Below are 19,326 nucleotides of genomic sequence, written 5' to 3'. Positions count from 1 at the left end.
GGCTCTTTTACAAATATATTATATTTCCATACATTAGAATAAACACCACTGTAGCTGTATTTTCCATCTATTAGATGTTCCTTTCTGACAAGCATAATGATGATTTGCATATATTCAAATATTATGATATATTTTGCATACATTAGGGTAAACACAACTGTGCTGTGTTTTGTATTTTAGAAAAGTATAAAGGTGAATATATTTTGTATATATTTAAATTCCTTATTATTTGCAGACATTAGGATATATCACTGCATTGGCATGTGTTTTGCATTTCTTCGCTCATTCCAGGAAGAAGTGTAAATGAAAATTTCTGTTAAAGTAGACTATGAGTATTTGCATTAATTAGCCGAACCGAAGCTGCATTGGTGTTTGTTTTGTATATATTCGAATAATTTAGGAGAAGCAAGGAATACAGTGCTGGGTGGGGGGCAAGGAAAGGGGTGTCTCTCAGCGCTCCCAGTCAAATGCATGCAAATGTTGAGTGGGTGATTAATTCTGAATATGTGTGGATAAATATGCTCAGGACCTTCTGTCTGCACTAAGCATGCTCAGTGTGATCCCCTTGCCCCCTTTTGGCTGGGGTAGGCCATATACTGAGCATGCTCTGGCCTCAAGAGAGTCCTGATCTGGACCCCTGACCCCAGATCAGGAAGGCTTCAGCCTTGGTAGGGGGTAAAGTGCCGGTTTCCCCTTCAGGTGCTTGGCACTGCCTGCATATGGCATGGCGGAAAGAGGAACACAGGTGTCTTTCCCTCCCCTGGGGTGGGAGCAGGGGCTCGCCTGGTTCCCGTGGGTGGCTGGTTAATGATTCCTGGGATTTATGGGCCCAGCTGCTGCCTGATTGGCTCCAGGGCCATCAGGCCAGACCCGCTAATAGGAGAACAACAGCCCCATTAATGAGAAGACTTACAGGTGCCTGGCCCTCTTCTACCTACCTCCCTGCCAGGATGCCTGGGTCCCCTCTGGCCCTGGCACTGGTCTGTGCCTTCCTGGAACTGGTAAGTTCTGGCAGCTTGTGGGGAGAGGGAGACCTGGGGTCAGAGGTCAGGGCATATGGCAGAGGCTGGTCTGTCTATTAAGGGTGGGCAGATTCAGAGGTGGTGGGGGGAGGGGTCAAGGACGGGAGGCCAGGTTATGGGGACCCGGAGTGGTCGGTCCTGGGTTCGGGGGGGTGTGCAGGAGTGGCTGGGCTTGCAGTGGGAAGCTAAGGAAGTATGGACTGGATGAATGGACTGTAAGGTGGACAGAAAAGTGGCTGGAGAATCAGGCTCAGAGAGTGCTAATCAATGGCTCAATGTCTAGTTGGCAGCCTGTATCAAGTGGAGTGCCCCACGGCTCTGTCCTGGTGCTGGTTTTGTTCAGTGTCTTCACCAAGGACCTGAAAGATGGCATAGGGGGCAGCCTCAGCAAGTTTGCAGATGACACCAAGCCGGGGGGTGTAGTAGATATGCTGCAGGGTAGTGCTAGGATTCAGAATGATGTAGATAAATCGGAGAATTGGGCCAAAAGAAATCTCATGAGGTTCAACAAGGCTAAGTGCAAAGTCCTGCACTGAGGATGGGACAATCCCATACACCAGTACAGGCTGGGGGCTGACTGGCTGGGCAGCAGATCTGCAAAAAAAGACGGTTACAGTGGACAATAAGCTGAATATGAGCCAGCAGTGTGCCCTTGTAGCCAAGAAGGCTAACAGCATCCTGGGCTGCATTGGTAGGAATTGCCAGTAGGTCAAGGGAAGTGATTATTCCCCTCTACTGAGTGAGCACTGGTGAGGCCATATCTGGAGTACTGTGGGCCACGTACTGAGTTTTGGGCCATACTGCGTTTTGGGCACCCCATATAAAAAGGATGTGGACAAATTGGAGAGAGTCCAGCAGAGAGCAACGAAAATGGTGAGGGGGCTGGGGACTTAACTTATGAGGAAAGCCTGAGGGATCTGGCCTAAAAAGTCTAGAGAAGAGGAAACTGAGAGGGGGATTTAACAGCAGCCTTTAACTACTTAAAGAGGGCTTTGAAAGAGGATGGAGCTGGGCTGCTTTTGGTGGTGGCAAATGACAGAACAAGGAGCAACCACCTCAAGTTGCAGCAAGGGAAGTTTAGGTTAGATATTAGGAAACATGTTCCTCACTAGGAGGGTAGTGAAACTGGAGCAGGTTACCCAGAGAGGCGGTGGAAAGCCCATCTTTGGAGGCTTTCAACATGCGGCTAGACAAAGCTTTGGCTGGGATGATTTAGCTTGGAGCAGGGGGTTGGAGTAGATGACCTCCTGTGGTCCCTTCCAACCCTAATTCTCTGATTCTATGGGGGGGGGGGGGGGGGGGGTCAGGAGTCAGGTTATAGGGACCTGATCTCCCACTAGGAGTAGCTGGTGCTGGGGTCATGGTGTCAGGGGGAGCTGGGCTCACACGGGGGGGGGGTTCAATCAGGGGTCAGAAGTCAGGTTAAGTCATCTATGGGCCCTGATCTCCCACGAGGAGTGGTCCAGGTTGGGGGTCAGGTATCAGAGGTCAAGTTGTATAAGGGTCTGGTCTCCCACTATGAGTAGCTTGCTTTAGCGTGGAGGTTAGGATGAGGTTGGGCTTGGGGGTCAGAGGTCAGGTGATCTAGGGTCTCTGATTTCTGCCCCCCCAGTAATGTTCCGAGTTGGGGGTCACAAGGCCAGTTATCAGGCCCCAGTAACGCTGGGTGCCAGGGTAACATGGAGTGCCAGGAGGGGTCAGAGGTCACAGGTCAGTTCCCCCAACCAGGAATGGGTGGCTGCCAGGGTCAGAGTTCAGCGGCTCTTTCCTCCCCCCCTTGCAATAGGCCTGGACAGCGACATCCACCGCAGCGTTGACCCCCATCCACCGCGCTGGCTACTGCTCCTTCTACGGCGAGTGTGGGCGCAACCCTGAAGTGAACGTCAGCCTGTTTCCCACCCAGGTGCCTTGCCTGGAAAATAGCCCAGCCCGCAAACTGTCAGCTGTGCACCTGGCCACCCTACGCCGTGTCTGCCCGATGCTGGAGGGCAGCCGAGCCTGCTGCTCGCTGAGGCAGCTCAATGCCCTGGAGACTAGCCTAGCGCTGTCGCGGGGCGTGCTGGCGCGCTGCCCGGCCTGCGCCCACAACTTTGCTGCTCTGCACTGCCACAACATCTGCAGCCCGGACCAGAGCCTCTTCACCAATGTCACCCGCGTTTTTGCTCGCTCTGGCATCGCTGCTGGCAGCTTTGCCGTGTTGGAGTATGATGGCTTCTACCAACAAGGCTTTGCCAGTGGTGCCTACACTTCGTGCCGCAACGTCCGGCTGCCAGCCACAGGTGGCTATGCCATAGCTGCCATGTGTGGCAAGTACGGCGTGACACTCTGCAGCCCCCAGCGCTGGCTGGACTTCCAAGGGGACACCAGCAACGGGTTGGCACCTTTGCGCATTCGCTTCCACCTCATCCCTGACGGTGCTCCAGGCCCTGGTGATGGCATGAAGCCCCTGGGGGTTGCGACAGCAGCTTGCCAGAGCCCTGTGGAGCCCGGCGGTGAGCCATGCTCGTGCCAGGACTGCCCGGCTGCTTGCCCCCCACTGCCACCGCTGCCGGAGCCCCCGGAGCCCTTTCATGTGGGTGTGATGGACGGGAACCTCTTTGTGGCCTGCGTGCTCTTCGCTGGGCTCTCAGTCACTTTCCTGGCCTGGAGAGGGTGGTGCTGGTGGCAGAGACGGGCCAGCAAGCCACCAGCTCCTAAGCCACAGAAGAAGGCACCGGAGAGAGGCAGGAAGTGTACAGAAGCTGCCCAGGCCCGGCTTGGAGCTGCCTTCCAGTGCTGGGGGGAGCTGGTAGCCAGCTACCCTGGCACGGTGCTCGCCGTGGCTGCTGCTGCCACGCTGGGCTGCTGCAGCGGGCTGGCCTTCTTGGAGCTGGTCACGGACCCAGTGGAGCTGTGGGCGGCACCGGGGAGCGAGGCACGGCAGGACAAGGCCTTCCACGACCGGCACTTTGGGCCCTTTTTCCGTACCAACCAGGTGTTCCTGACAGCCCCTGGGCGCCAGGGCGAGAGATACCACTCGCTGCTGCTGGGAGAGAGGAATTTTAGTGGGGTGCTGTCCCAGCCCGTGTTGCTGAAGCTGCTGGAGCTGCAGGAGAGGCTGCGGGACATAATGGTCTGGGCACCCCGGCACAGACACAATGTGACGCTGGTCGATGTGTGCTATGCGCCCCTCAACCCTGAGCAGCCTGGCCCCAGTGACTGCTGCGTCAACAGCCTGGCCCAGTACTTCCAGAGCAACCGCACCCGCCTGTTGCTCACGGCTGCCCAGAGTGTGGCTGGCGAGCACGGCACCGTGGACTGGAGGGACCATTTCCTCTACTGTGTCAAGTGCGGGCCCCCTGCCCCCAGCCCAGCCATGCCCCTCGCTTCTAACCCACAGTCCCCTGCCCTGCCAGTGTCTCTCACTCCATACCCACAGCCCCCTGCCTCCCCCAGTGCCCCTCACTCCCAACCCACAGCCCTACACGACCCCCAGTCCTTGCCAGTACCCCTCACTCATGGCCCTCACCCCCCCTGCTCCTCCCCAGCCCTGCTGGTGCCCCTCACTCCTGACCTGCAGCCCCCTGCTTCTCCTCAACCCTGCCAGAGGCACCATCCTCACACCCTGCCCTTGCCCCCCCCAGCTCGCCGCTGTCCTTCAAGGATATCACCAACCTGGAGCTAAGCTGCATGGCTGACTATGGAGCCCCCGTCTTCCCTTTCCTGGCTGTGGGCGGCTACTCTGGTGAGTCACAGCCTGGGGGCAGTGGGTGCAGGGGGCTGCAGGTTGGGAGCAAGGGCTACCGGTTCGGCTGTGGGGGCAGGGGGTTGTGAGTTGGGAGCGAGATAGACACAGGGGTCTCCTTCTACACGCCAGGCTAGGCATTGGAGTTCAATCTGGGCTGCAGTCAAGCCTGTCCCAGGCCTGCAGGTTTGGGGACAAACACTGGTGGTTTCTGGTCTTTTAGGGACTAGAAAGAACATGAAGTGAGAGCCTGATGCCAGGCAGCCATGGGTGTGCCAGGGAGCCCCGCATTAGAGCCAGGGCATCGCTGCTGCTACTGCTGCTTGCTCATTAACATATTATCATTGTCACCATCACTACTTGTGTTAGTTTATTCTCATTATCATCATTGTTGTCCTTATCACAACCCTTGTTGCTGTCACTGCTGCTATGATTGTGTTATGATGGTTATTGTAGTTATTATGGTCATTGTTATTGCTACTGTGATGATGTCATTCTTGTGGGCAGGCTCTGAGGTGTTGCTGCTGCTGCTGTCTTTATTGCTGTCATTGTTAATAACAGGCTGTACTGTATAGGATTTTATTGTGGCTTTATTATATTAGTCTCATATTATTATATTATATTAGTATAATATCTTGTATGTGGTTTTATTGTGGCTATATTATGTAGGTGTATAACATAGACTATATAATAATAGACTATATTGTATGTGGTTTTATTGTGGCTATATTGTATAAACTATATCTCTCTATAATATATAATACATAAATGTATAAAATATGGTCTATCATTATATAGTCTATTATATGCATGTATATAATACAGCCACAATAAAAACATATACATATATAGAACCCTGTTCTACCTGGCACAAGTGTTGCAGGTCAGCTATCTGGTCTATACTATAAGCTTTATATAACACCCCAGTAAAACCATATAAAATATAGTCTATTATTATATGGTCTATTTTATATATGTACATAAAAACACAAAACCATATGCAATATAGTATCTTATTATATATCCTATAGTTTTATTGTGGTTTTTTTATACATGTATAAAATACACTATTTGATAATAAACTTATAGTTTCTATGATCATTTTATTATAAAGCTGTTATATTAGTATATAATATACTGGTGTTGTAGTATAATATGCCAGTAACAGACTATAACATAACACAATATCATATATTGGTGAATTGTATTGTACAATGTTGTACTGGATTATAATATATTGGTAACATAACATAACGGAATATACCAGTAACAGACTGTAACAACACAGTATCATATACCAGTATCCCATCCCATCCCAACCTATCCAATCCTATTTTATTGGATCATAATATACTGGTAATACAACACAATGCAACACAACGTACTGGTATTGTATCATATTGTATCATATAGGTTCATAACTGAAGATACAAAGCAAGGGGAGCTACTCAGCAGCTACTTTGCCTCAGTCTTCACAGAAAAATTGGGGTGCAGTCATACCTTTAATAGGGATCATCTGGATAAGGAAGGGGGAAGCTGAGGGAGGAGATAACAAAAGAGCTGTTTGGAGAGCTTTTGTAGAGTCTGATTTAATTCAAGTCAGCAGGGCCAGATGAGCTTCATCCCATGGTCCTGAAGGAACTGGCAGAGGAGATCTTGAAGCCCTTTGCAATGATCTGTATGAAATTGTGGGAGACTGACCAGGTACCATAGGGCTGGAGAAGGTCTAGTATAGTGCTTCTTTCTCAAAGAGGTGGACCTGCAGAACATTAGCCTCAGCTCAATACCTGGGAAGTTACTGGAGCAGATCCTAAGGAAGGCCATTGCAAGCACCAGAAGGAGGAAGGGCTCATCACAAGCAGCCAGCATGGATTCACAACAAATTTGTCACAATTGACAAATTGTGTCAAACAAACTTGATCTCTTTCTTTCACCAAGTAATGACTTGTGTGGATGAAGGGAATGCTGTGGATATGGTGTATCAGGGCATCAGGAAGGTTTTTGACAAGCTCTTGCATTACCTTATAAACAACTTGGAGAAGTGTGGGCTGGATAAAACTACTACCAGCTGGATAGACAACTGGCTCAATAGCCACAAGCAAAGGGTATTTGTTAATGGGTCCATGTCAGAATGGCAGGAGGTTTTGAGTGGAGTCCTACAAGGGTCTGTCCTGGGCCTGGTGTTCAATGTGTGTTTATTAACTATTTGGATGCTGGCCTAGGAGGCTTCTTGAGCAAGTCTGCAGATGACAAAACACTGGAAAGGTCTGTGAACATGAAGGATGAGAGTGCAATTCAGAAGTATCTCAGCAGATAAGAAAGGCAGGCTAGAGTTAACAGGATGAAGTTCAGTGCAGACAAATGCAAGGTGCTGCACCTTGGGATGAATAATCAAAAACACAAATACAAAATAGAAGACAACTGACTGGATGGGAGCTCTTTGGAAAAGGACTTGTGAGTCTTGTTACATCACAGACTGAATATGAGTCTGCAGTGTGATGCAGCCACTCAAAAGGCCATCAGTAGAAGCATCAGGTGCAAGACACAGGGGTGATTATGCCTCTCTACTTGGCACTGCTTAGGTATCATCTGCAGCAATGTGTGCAGTTCTGGGCTCCACAGATTAAAAAGGATGTGGAGAAGTTGGAAAGGATCCAGAGGCAGTGACAAAGATGATCAAGGCCTTGGAAGGCAAGTCATATGAGGAGAGGCTGAAGGAGCTGGGCATTTTCAACTTGTGGAAAAGATACTTAAGAGGGGACATGATGGCAGGCTTCGGAGGCTTGCAGGGCTGTCATAAAGAGGGAAAGCACCTTTTCTCTCTTGCTGCAGGGAGGAGGACATGGACCAATGACTTGGAAGTTGCAGCAAAGTAGGTTTAGATTGGAGATTCAGAAAAAATCCTTTAGCATTAGAGCAGAGAGGCTGTGGAATAGACATCCAGGGAAGCCTCTCCATCACTGGAGGTGTTCAAAAGTTTGGGCAAGCACTGGTTGAAGATGATCTAGGCATATCAATACCTATTTTCTACCCATGCTTTTGGGCTTTGTTGTTTGCTTCTGCCCCCTCTGCCCCCTTTATTTTTTCTGCTTCATGTGTTTAGGGTGTTTTTAAGCCTCTCAGTTGGGTTGTACTGATTTTCCTGCTGGGACCAAAGCTGGAGGGTCCTGGTTAGAGGGTCTTGCCGTTCTGCTCAGGGTTAGACAGATGCTGCATTGGGGTCAGAAAGGAATTTCCCCCCTTAGTCAGACCAGTATGGACTGGGGACAGGTTTGCTTTCCTTTGCAGCAGGGCTGTGGCCTTTTATCTGGGATGCCTTGAACATAGATTGACAACATTTTATAGAAGCAGGACGTTGGCTGCAATGGTCCCCCTGCTTTACTTGTGGCAAATGCGGGTGTTAGGTCTATGGAGTGTCAGGATTTATGGTAGTCTTATATAGAGCTTAGATTATGGTTTGTATGGGATGGATTGGATAGGGCTGATGCTGCCTCAGGCAGGTGGTTGAACTAGATGCGACCTCTGGAGGTCCCTTGCAGCCCCACTTCTCTATAATATACTGGTAAGGTAACAGAACAGAATATAGTATACCAGTAACATAACGTTAACATATCATATAATATACTATTGTATTGTATTGGATCACAGTATGCTGGTAATGTAAAATAATATACCAGCAGGAAAATGTACCACAACGTAATATAGTATACCAGCATCATATAATATTGTATCATATCCTGTTGTATCGGATCATAATATACTGGCAGTCTAAGATAATATAATATGCACAATACAATATGTTGGTAAGGTAATGCATCCTATAGTATCATACTGTACCATAATACACTGGTTATGCAACATAACATAATATATTGGTACCCTTTCAGATCATAATATACTGATCATGTAACACAACATAATATAATATGCTGGTAACATAATGCAACCTAACCTAATATGACATGACTGGAAATATAACATAACCTGGCATAACATAATATACCAGTAATGTAATGTAACACAGCTTAATTTACTGGTAATGTAATGTTACATGCTGGTAACATGACAAAACCTAACATAGCATATAACATATAACATGACATAAGTTGAAACATAACTAGGGATCCTGGTTTTCTCTGATTTAAAAAAAATCCCCAATTTTTGGATTAAAAAAAAGTAACCCCAAATCACATTTGTCCATGATTAAAATGAAACACGATTATATGTGTGTGTGTGTGTGTGTGTGTGTGTGTGTGTGTGTTTCATTTTACTCCTGGAAAAATGTGGATTTGGGGTTACATTTTTTAATCCAAAAATTGGGGATTTTTTTTCAATCGGAGAAAACTATAACATGTTACATATAACATTAAATTTAAATATAAGATGCAACCTATAACATATGTTATATAACATTATGTAAGTTTAACCATAACATATAACATAAGTTTAAATATAACGTAAGTTAAAATAAAATATAACTTGGCATAACATCACAGCAGTCATATAATGTAATATACCTTAACTGCTGGTAATGTAACACAGTGTAACATATAAATGTCCACATAACACACCATGCCACACCATACCTTAGCAGTCATGTAACAGCACAGTGTCACGTAATAGCATAATACTGTAGCATATAAAATATAATAACTACAACACAACGCATGTGCCTGCCCTATCACGTGCGTGACACTGGCATGGTGTACATAGGGGAGAAATACTCAGAGGCTGAGGCCCTGATCCTGACCTTCTCGCTCAACAACTACCCCCGGGATGACCCGCGCTTTGAGTGGGCACTGCTGTGGGAGAAGCGGTTTCTCGAGATCCTGCAGGACTTCCAGCGCGAGCATGCTGGCAACCTCTCCGTGGCCTACATGGCAGAGGTATGGAGGGGTGGCTGGTGCCCCTCACTCCTGATCCACAGCCCCTCTGCCAAGTGGAACAGAGGTGCCAGTCTCTCAGGGGTACTGGCAGGAGGGTGCTGCAGGTCAAGAGTGAGGGGCACCGGTGGCGGGGTGGAGATTGAGGGGCATCAGCAGGGCTGGGGCAGGCAGGGGACTCTGGGTTAGGAATGAGGGGCACCAGTAAGACTGGGGGGGGGCAGGGAGTGAGGGGCAATGGGGGGTCCCGCCAACTTCAACCCTTTCTCTACCCCCTCCAGCGCTCACTGGAGGACGAGATCAACCGTACAACAGCTGAGGACCTGCCCATCTTTGCCATCAGCTATCTTGTTGTCTTCCTCTACATTGCCCTAGCTCTGGCCAATTACTCCAGCTGCCGCCATATCCTGGTATGGGCACCTGGAGCAGATCTGGAGGTTGGGGGCACTCCCTGGGGGGCTCCAGAGCATATTTGGGCACATAGGAGGGTGCCCCCTGCTGAACACATCCCTGCAAGGCAAGGGAGAGGGCACCCCTGGTGCTGTGCCACCCAGCCTCCTGGAGGCAGCTCCCGCTACTGCGCCCACTCCATCACCAGCCAGCCTGGGAGTGGGAGCCCCTGTACTATCCTGCCTTTCCCTGCAGGTGGACTCCAAGATGACGCTGGGGCTGGGGGGGGTGCTGGTGGTGCTGTGTGCTGTGGGGTCAGCCATGGGGCTCTGCGCCTACGTGGGGTTGCCCTCGTCCCTCATTATCGTGGAGGTGCTGCCCTTCCTCCTGCTTGCCGTGGGCGCTGACAACATCTTCATCTTTGTGCTGGAGTTCCAGGTAAGGCTTCTTGCTCCCAACCCGCAGCACTCCCCTGGCACCACCCGTGCCCTTCACTCCTGACCCGCAGCTCCCTGCCCCTCTGCTGGCCTGGCCAGTGCCCCCGAACCCCTTCCCTTGTGTTGGCAGAGGTCAGAGCGGGGTGTGGGCGAGAGCCGGGAGCAGCACATCGGGCGGATACTGGGCAACGTGGCCCCGAGCATGCTGCTGTGCAGCCTCTCCGAGGCCGTCTGCTTCTTTCTGGGTGAGTGCGGCTGTGGGTCAGGAGTGAGGGGTGCTGGGTGGGCTGGTGTGAGCAGGGGGCTGCAGGTTGGGAATGAGGGGCACTGGTAGGGCTGGGGTGGGGAGGAAGCTGCAAGTTGGTAGCTGGGGGAGCGGGCTTGACTGACACCCCGCTCCCCCAATGCAGGGGCACTGACCCAGATGCCGGCGGTCCGGTCCTTTGCACTCTCGGCCGGTGTTGCTGTTGTGCTTGACTTCCTGCTCCAGATCTCGGCTTTTGTGGCGCTGGTGGCGCTGGATGCCCGCAGGCAGGAGGTGCTGCCTTGGCCTTGTGGGGGCTCAGTGCTGAGGAGGGAATGGGGGGGCCTCCAGCCTGGGGGCAGCCAGTGGGGGGGAGGGGGCTGTAGGCTGCACAGTGTGGAGTGAGGGGCACCAGCAGGTCCCAGGCTGGGACTGGGGGTACAAGGCTTTAGGGGGCAGGGGTGGGGGGCAGGCTGCAGGGAACCAGGATCTTGGTGCAGCCCAGCCATGCTCCCCTGACCCCACAGGCCGGGCGCTGGGATGTGTGCTGCTGCTGCAGCTGCCAGAAGGGCCAGAGGGGCTGGCAGGGCTCAGAGCTGCTGCGGCCCCTGATGTACCGCTACTACGCCCCGGCCCTGCTGCACCGGTACGTGCGGCCAGTCGTGGTGAGTGCGGGCTGTGCGACCCAGGTGTCTAGGGGCTGGGTGGGGAAGGTAGAAGGGATCTAGGGCCTGGCTCACCTCTTTTTTCCACCCCCCCGTGCCCCCAGATGCTGCTTTTCTCCTTCCTCTTCTGCACTGGCCTCTACTTCACGCTGCAGCTGGAAGTGGGGCTGGACCAGGAGCTGGCACTGCCTGAGGTGACCCCTGTCCCCCAGCCCGCGGGTGCTCCTCTCTCAACCCACAGCCCCCTGGCCCCCCCAACCCCATTGATGTCCCTTGGTCCTGACCCCCAGCTCCCTCACCACCCCCTGCCCCTCCCTCCTGACCCCCAGCCTTGATGGCCCTGCCCCCCCCCAGGACTCATACCTCGTGCAGTACTTTGAGGCGCTGAACCAGTACTTCATGGTGGGTGTCCCCACCTTCTTCATCACCACGTCTGGCTACAACTTCTCCTCGACTGCCGGCATTGACGGCATCTGCTCCAGCACTGGCTGCAACAACAATTCGCTTATGCAGAAGATCCAGTACGCTGCCGAGTTCCCCAACGTGTAAGTGCAGGGCCCCTCCCTCCCGGCCTGCAGCCCCCACAGTGCCCCTCATTTCCAATCCACAGCCCCCTTCCTAAGGGTGTCATCCCTCCACTCCCCCACCCCCCAGCTCGTACCTGGCCATCCCAGCCACATCCTGGGTGGATGACTACCTTGACTGGCTCAACCCCACGTCCGGCTGCTGCCGCATCCATGTCTTTGGGCCCAAGAAGGGACAGTTCTGCCCCGCCACAGACTGTGAGTACCCCCTAGGTTAATGCCCCTCCCCAGGGCATGGAGGAGGCTAAAGGGACAGTGCCCCTCCAGTGCTCTGGACTGGGCATCGCCTGACCTGTGGCACTGAACGGGGTTAACCACGCTGCACCCCTTGCCCTGCTGGGGAGTGGGTGTAGGGGGGGTGGGGCACTGGGAGGGCTCACCTGTGCCCAGGGGGAGGGCTTGCTCTGGGGGGGGGCACTAAGGGACATTGGGGAGCACAGGAGGGATTGGGGGTGCACTAGGAGGCACTGGGGGTCCTGGGGCACACTGGTGTGACACTGGGGGGCACTTGGGGGCTTTGGGGGGCTTTGGGTGGCATTGGGAAGCATAGGTGGGACATGAGGGTGCAGGTGCCCACTCTCTGGTCTGACCTTGCCCCCAGCCTCGCTGAGCTGCCTCCTGGGCAAGTGCCAGGCAGGCGGGAGACCAGGTGCCCGCCCATCACCCACTGACTTTGACCGCTTCCTGCCCTGGTTCCTGGGTGACCAGCCTACCCTGCAGTGCCCCAAGGGGTAGGTGCCCACTGGGGGGCGGTACTGGGGGCACCCACCAGTGGGCTGGCTGTGCCCGCTCACCTCTATCCATCTGTCCCTGGTGCAGTGGCCTCGGTGCCTACAACACTGCGGTGGATGTTGGTCCTGGTGGCGAGATCCTGGGTGAGTGGTGGGTATCACTGGGGGCACCGCCAGTGTGGACCAGGGGCTGGGGGACTGGGCACTGTGAGGGGCAGGGCAGGAGGCTCAGGGCTGCGACCACCACGTGCACAGGCTTCCAGGAGCAGGGTGGGTGTGGGGGGCTCTGGCTGCCTATAGCAGGGGCTCCAGTGCCTGCTGATGCCTGGTCCCACAGCGTCACGGTTCATGGCTTACCACAAGCCGCTGCGCAACTCCCGGGAGTTCACGGCAGCGCTGGCAGCCGCCCGGGCACTGGCTGCTAACATCACAGCTTCCATGCGCTGTGTGCCTGGCACTGATCCGAGCTTCCGTGTCTTCCCCTACTCGTGAGTCCAGGACGGAGGGGTGCTGGGGGTGGGTGCCACATGGGGGCCCTGCAGGACTCCCTGGTGGTCTTGGGACGGGCGAGTGCTGAGTGGGGCTGGGCGGCCGGCAGGCTGCCCTACGTGTTTTATGAGCAGTACCTGAGCATCGTGGGCGAGGGGCTGTTCACGCTGGGACTGTGCCTGGTGCCCACCTTTGCTGTCAGCTGCCTGCTGCTGGGTTTGGAGCTGCGCCTGGGCCTGGCCAACCTGGTGGCCGTGCTGTCTGTGCTGGTGGGCACTGGTGGTGCCATGGCTCTCTGGAGCATCCCCTACAATGCTGTCGCCCTCGTCAACCTCGTTGCGGTGTGTTGCCCTGACCTCTGAACCCCGATCCCCACTCTGTGACCCTGAGCCTCCTCCATGCCCCCACCCCTGCCCTGATGCACCATACCCCGGTATGCCTCTTATACCCCCCTCAGCTGCTATGTCCTTCCCTGGCACTGCCCCTTGCTCCCTCTCACCCTCCCTCCTACCCCCTACAGGACACCTTATATGCCCTGGCACAGCCCTGTGCCCCCCAGCTACCCCAATCCCAGCTCTGAGCTGGCCCTAGCCCTGGCAGGTGGTGCCCACAGCCACCAATACTTCCTATGCCTCCCCTGCAGACTGTGGGCATCTCAGTGGAGTTCACATCCCATATCACCCACTCCTTTGCTGTCAGCACCCAGCCAGGGCGCCTGGAGCGCGTCAAAGAAGCCACCGTGGACATGGGCAGCGCTGTGAGTGCCTGCTGGTCATGGGGGGCACAGGCAGCTCAGGGCTGGCTGGGGGGAGATGCCAGGCTCTAGGGCACGGGGAGGGGGCACAGTTCTGGCCTGGTGGGGAGATGGAAGGGCGTGGGGGCAGGGCAGGGGTTGCCACTTGCCCTCTGATCCCTGCCCCGCAGGTGGTGGCAGGTGTGGCCATGACCAACCTGCCAGGCATCGTGGTGCTGGCATTCGCACGGGCACAGTTGGTGCAGATCTTTTTCTTCCGCCTCAACCTCATCGTCACACTACTGGGCCTGGTCCATGGGCTAGTACTGCTGCCCGTGCTACTCAGCTACTTCGGTGCGGGCATGGGACTGGACCAGGGGGCTGGAGCTGGGGTAGGGGGCACAGTGGGGGACACAGGGGGCTAAGACAGGGGCATGAGGAGGGCCCAGGGGGCACGGGGAAGGAGCTGGACCTGGGGTCAGGGGTGGAGACAGGGACTGTGGCACAAAGGGGGAGCCAGATAGCATGGGGTTGGGGGGCGAAGGTTTGCTCTCGGTATGGGGGGCACAGGTTGGGGGCTGGGATAGGGTGTATGGGGTTTGGGCTGGGGGCCCAGTGGATGCCCAGCCCTGACTCTGCTGTGCCCGCAGGCCCCCCCCCACTGATGAGCCTGTCCCCAGTGAAGACCTTGGCCAACACCAGCACCAGCACCAGCCCTGGCACCCAGCCCCCTGAGGACCCCAGCAAGGAGCCCCCCATGCCCCCCCAGGCCTGAGCCCCACCTCCCCAGGGCTGCCAGGGCCTGGGTGGGCAGGGGAAACCAGTGCTGTCCCGGACTCCTGGGTTCTGTTTGGGGCGGTGCCCCCAGGCCAGGCCAGGCCCTTGGGGTAATAAAGGCTGGTGATTTGTCTTGGCAAAGTCTCTGCTTGTCCCTGTCTGTGCCTTGGGGAGGGAAGCCAGGCGTCTGAGGCCCCAGGCAGGATGAACCCAGAGACGCTGGCCGCCTGGGCTCTGTGCCAGCGGTGGGTGGCTCTGGGAGCCCAGGCGCCTGGGTTCTGTCCCAACTGGGAAGGAGTCCTAGGATGCTGGACACCGGGTCCTATCCAGACTGGGGCGGGTTGGGTCAGGGAGCCTGGACTCCTGCGTTCTGGCCTGGATGGGGGAAGAGGTTGTTCCAGGAGCCAAGAGCCCTGGCTTACCATCTGTCCGGGTTCTCCCAGACATGTCCTCTTTTTGAGCCCTCTGATCTCCATCCGGGTGGGTTTTTTAAATCTGCTGAAACGTCCAGGATTTTCCTTTGCTCTACTGCTGGGAGCACAACCGGACCTGCCTGTGGTTTGTGGAGGCGGCTGACCTAAGTGGTGCAGCCTGCTGCCTCCAATCGCCTCCCCTTGCTCCCACCCTGATTATCCCCTACCCCAGCTACCCACCCTGGACATTTGGGCAGGGCAGGGGGTGAGGGCAAGGGCTGCAACAGGGCAGGGGGACAGCTGCCTGCCCCTCCAGCGGGGGAAATGGGGGGTGGGGGGGCAGCAGGGAACCCTGTGGCCTGGCAGCAGCACAGGGGCTGGTGCCTGTGCTCTGGGGGCTGAACCTCCACGGTGGGGGGTGAGGTGGAAAGGCGGCACTTCAGCCCTATCCCAGGGTGGGGGTGCCACAAGCCTCCCTTCCTCCTCCCTCCAGCCAGCGCATGAATCGGAGCCACCCCGCTCCGGTCGGGCATGACAGGCTGTCTGGCAGGGCGGGGGCGGGGGGGCTGCGGTTCGGGAGCGAAGGGCACCATCACGGCCTGGGGGAAGGGTACTGCGGGCTAGGAGTGAGGGGCAGTGGCAGAGCTGCGGCTTTTCAGCGAGGGGCAGCAGAATGGGCAGGGGCAGGGCACTGCCCCCCCGACATGTGTCCTCTTCTTAGGACCTGGAGATACGGTACCCCGGACACACGGGCTGTGCGAGCTGGGGGGTCTGGGAGCGCAGACGCCCGGGCTCTGTCCTGGCGCGGGTGGGACGGAGACTCCGATGCCCGGGTTGTCTCCGGTGGGGCGGGGGGAGTCTGCACAGCGCAGCACACGCCGCCCTCACCCCGGCCCGGCCCACGGTGCGACGACCTCCCCACCCCCAGCGGCGGTTCAGGCCAACGAGCCCCTCCCCCGCGGCCGCCTGAGGATACTTCCGCCCTCGCTCTGCTCACGCGCCGCCAGGCGGAACCATTTGTTCCTGCAGGGGCGGGGCCTGCAGTAATTGCAGCCAAGGGTGGCGCGTTCCAAGATGGCGGTACCCCTGTGTCGGCAGGTGTGGGGGCTCGTGCGCCTGGGATCGCTTCGGGGTGGGGGTGGGGGTGGGGGAGTGCTCGGGCGCTTGGGTTCCGTGCCCCGCGGTCGACGCTGTGCTCTGCCCCTAGGCTGCCGCCCGGAGCTGCCTGACCTGGCCCCTGCCCCGCCGGACCTTGCACGCCAGCTCCGTCTGCCCCAAGGTGGGAGCCCGCCTGCCCTGGGGGGGGCTCTGGGTCTGGTGGCGGGGTGCGCTCAGCCTAGCCCAGAGGAGCCCGGACTCCTTGTTTCTTCACTGAGCTTTTCCTGGAGGGGAGGAGGGTGTATCGCCCTGCCTCAGTTTCCCCGTATAGGGGTTGGGTTCTGCCCTGGGGAGGGGAATGGACCGGGGGTCACTGGTTCTTTTGCCCCCCCCCAGAACTGGGCGGCCCGGGTGCGCGCAGGTTCGGGGAAGAAGCCGGTGACCTATGAGGCTGCCCATGCGCCGCACCACATTGCCCACCGCAAGGGCTGGTTGTCTGCGCACACCAGTAAGTGCCCCCCAGCCCCAACCCTTCCCTCTTGAGGCCATGACTCCACCCAGGCTTCGGCTGCCCCCCAACTTGTTCCTGGGCCCTGGTGCTCCCCTGCTTTCCCCTCCTGCTGGCTTCTGACTTGCCCCGTGGTCCCTGATTCCCCCTGGGGCTTTTGGTGGACCCCCTAAGCAGTGGTTTCTCCCTCTCGTCTCTCATTCACTCCCTGTTGGACTTCAGGTGCCCCAGGTCCTGATTATCCCCTACCCCAGCTACCCACCCCCACACCCCATTACTTTTTGATTTGCCCCGGGGTTTCTAATTTCCCCCGCAGGCAACCTGGACGATGAGGAGGGCGCAGCGGAGCGCGTGGTGGAGGATGTCTTCATCCGTCGCTTCATCTATGGCACCTTCCCGGGCCTCCTGGCACAGGAGCCAGTGCTGAAGCGCCGTGCCAATGTGCTGATAATCTGCCTGGTGCTGTTCCAGAACGTGATGCCAACCAACATGTACTTCCTGGCCGCCTACACAGAGACACTGCTCTCTCACTTCTACAAATGCCCTGTCAAGCTGGAGCTCCAGACCGTAGCCAACCGTCCAGTCTACAAGTTTCTGTAGGGGGTGGCACAGCCCCATGGGGTGGGTGCCATCATTGACCTGTGTGATCCCATGTGGTGCAACCAAGGGGCATTGTGGATCCATGTGATTCCCCCCTTGTGACACCATGGACCTATGTGATCCTGTGGTGCCACTAGGGTGCTCTGTCAGTTGGTGGGGTGCCCCTCACTCCTGACCTGTTGGTACTACTCTGCATCCCATCTGACACCACCAGGGGGTGTTGGTTGCCACCCAGACCCCCCTCCCACTTCCCCACCCCCACCGGCACTGTTGTTCCAAGCCAGGGCAGGGCCAGATGTGCTAGGGCAATAAAAGGACTGAGCTGGCAAGGTGTGTGCCCTGGTGTGTTGGTGCCGGTTTGGTGCCAGGTAGGGTTGGAAGGGGCAAGGGGTTGGGGTGAGTAATGGACCCTGGCTTAAGTCTGGTGCGCACCCTCCCAGTATGCCCCTGCTTTGTGTGGGGGCTGGGGAGATGCCCCTGTGGTGGGCAAGTGAGATCCAGCTGGGCCCCCACAGGATGCCCGTAGGTGCCCCATGGGGGCACATAAGAGTGAGTGGGCCGGTATGCCTGTGTTCTTTCCTTAGCTCTGAGGGCGCTGGGCCTCTAGGAGGGGACAGGTTGGGGGGTTGAAGCAGTGGAGCTGGGGGCCTAGATGCTTGAGTTCTTTCCTGCTTTGTGGAGGGGAGTGGGACCTGTGGGATTATTGCTGGGAGCCTGGACGCCTGCGTTCTCTCCAGCTCTGGAAGCAAAAAGGACTCGAGGGACTAGTGCAGAGCCCTGGCGCCTGCGTTCTCTTCCCAGTGGTATGAGAAGGTGGACTTTTGCCTGTGGGTGTTGGCTGGGGGGAAGCTGCACCCAGCCCTTGTGTGATGGGTGAGGCCTGGCACAGTCTACCACAAACAGCTTTATGGCCCCCCGTCTCCACCCACTGGGGCAGCAGTGCCTGGGAAACAGCCACGGAGGTACTGAGCAAGGGAACGTCTAGGCTCCATTGCTCATGGCAGAGCCCCCCTTCTCAGTGTTGGGGTGAGGGTCTTGGCTGCCCCTGGAGCGCCCCACCTGGTATGATGCTCTGTGTGTGTGGGTGGGTGGGTGCTGGTGCCAGCCAAGTGCTAATGAATAGGCCAGGTATCACAAGTGCTTCCTGCGGCTAGGGTAGATGCATCCTGGGAAGCGGCTGGGGGGGTAGATCAGGTGAGGCCTGCGGGCAGGGGTCTTGCGTAGGTTGGGCCTTGGGGGTGGGTCTGGGGTGATGAATCTACCCTGGGGTGAGTAGGGCCAGCCCCTGGCCCAGGAAATGCCCCCAGGCCTGGCTGACAGGCCAGGGGAGCTGCCGTTGGCACTGAGATGTGACCACTTCTGGGCTGAGGCCTGGCTGGGCATGGTGCCCCTGCTGACCTGCCCCACCCCATGCTATCTTCCCTCCCCCCGCTTCACTGGGGTCCAGCTGTGTCAGAGACCCAAGCATCTGGGGCGTGACCCCTTGCTCTGACCACTGAACCGTGCTTCCTGGCAGGTGGTGTTGGCACCGATGCTCCCAGGCCATGGGGGCAGGGAGTACTGTGGGGAGGCACTGGTGGGGATGACGCAGCTGCCACAGGGGCAGACAGGCTTAGCTTTTGGGGCGGGGGAAATGCTGACATGGGGAGGTGGGGCTGGCTCCCGTGTGGTGGCGCTGGCTGCGTGCTTGGTGTTTGCCTTGCATGCGTGCGTTTGTGTGTCTGTCTGCCCTCCAGCACCCCCAGTCCCTGCAGTGACTTGGTCATAGTTCCTGGCTGGCCCCTGCCAAGGCAGCCACAGGATGTTGCCCCTGCCAGCCCCTGAGAGTGGGCACAGGGGCAACCGCAAGCAGCTCGTAGGCTGTAATTGGCGGTGGCTTCGCCGGATGCCTGAGTTCTATCTTGGTTCTGGCACGGGGGTAGGCTGGGGGCTTAGAGCCCAGGGTCTGGCAGGCAGGCCAGACCCCTGGGTCCTTGCCCCAGTTCTTGCAGGGGGGGGAGAGTTTGTGGGGGAGGATTAGATCTCAGA

At 56.5% G+C, this 19,326-nt stretch overlaps 2 protein-coding genes across 2 annotated transcripts; both read left to right on the top strand.

The window, feature by feature from the left end:
* Positions 1-272: 272 nt before the first annotated feature.
* Positions 273-15,338, top strand: NPC1L1 (NPC1 like intracellular cholesterol transporter 1). Its single transcript, XM_090055341.1, has 19 exons — positions 273-1,001; positions 2,809-4,349; positions 4,646-4,746; positions 9,460-9,632; positions 9,911-10,039; positions 10,275-10,457; positions 10,587-10,701; positions 10,867-10,994; positions 11,228-11,365; positions 11,470-11,559; positions 11,720-11,910; positions 12,020-12,147; positions 12,551-12,680; positions 12,769-12,824; positions 13,018-13,168; positions 13,279-13,510; positions 13,813-13,926; positions 14,094-14,256; positions 14,553-15,338. The coding sequence occupies exons 1-19, from the start codon at positions 720-722 to the stop codon at positions 14,675-14,677; spliced, it is 4,170 nt and encodes a 1,389-aa protein (XP_089911467.1). The 5' UTR covers positions 273-719; the 3' UTR covers positions 14,678-15,338.
* Positions 15,339-16,047: 709 nt separating this feature from the next.
* MRPS24 (mitochondrial ribosomal protein S24) lies at positions 16,048-17,627 on the top strand. Its single transcript, XM_090055353.1, has 4 exons — positions 16,048-16,190; positions 16,300-16,371; positions 16,587-16,698; positions 17,015-17,627. Exons 1-4 carry the CDS (start codon positions 16,167-16,169, stop codon positions 17,296-17,298), a joined length of 492 nt encoding a protein of 163 aa, XP_089911479.1. The 5' UTR covers positions 16,048-16,166; the 3' UTR covers positions 17,299-17,627.
* The last annotated feature ends 1,699 nt before the right edge of the window (positions 17,628-19,326 follow it).

The sequence above is a fragment of the Crocodylus siamensis genome, chromosome 6 (genome assembly GCF_052110815.1).
Source record: "Crocodylus siamensis isolate JL-2025a chromosome 6, ASM5211081v1, whole genome shotgun sequence".
Classification (NCBI taxonomy): domain Eukaryota; kingdom Metazoa; phylum Chordata; order Crocodylia; family Crocodylidae; genus Crocodylus; species Crocodylus siamensis.
The sequence above is the reverse complement of the archived record's forward strand: the minus strand, read 5'-3'. Positions and strand labels throughout refer to the sequence as shown.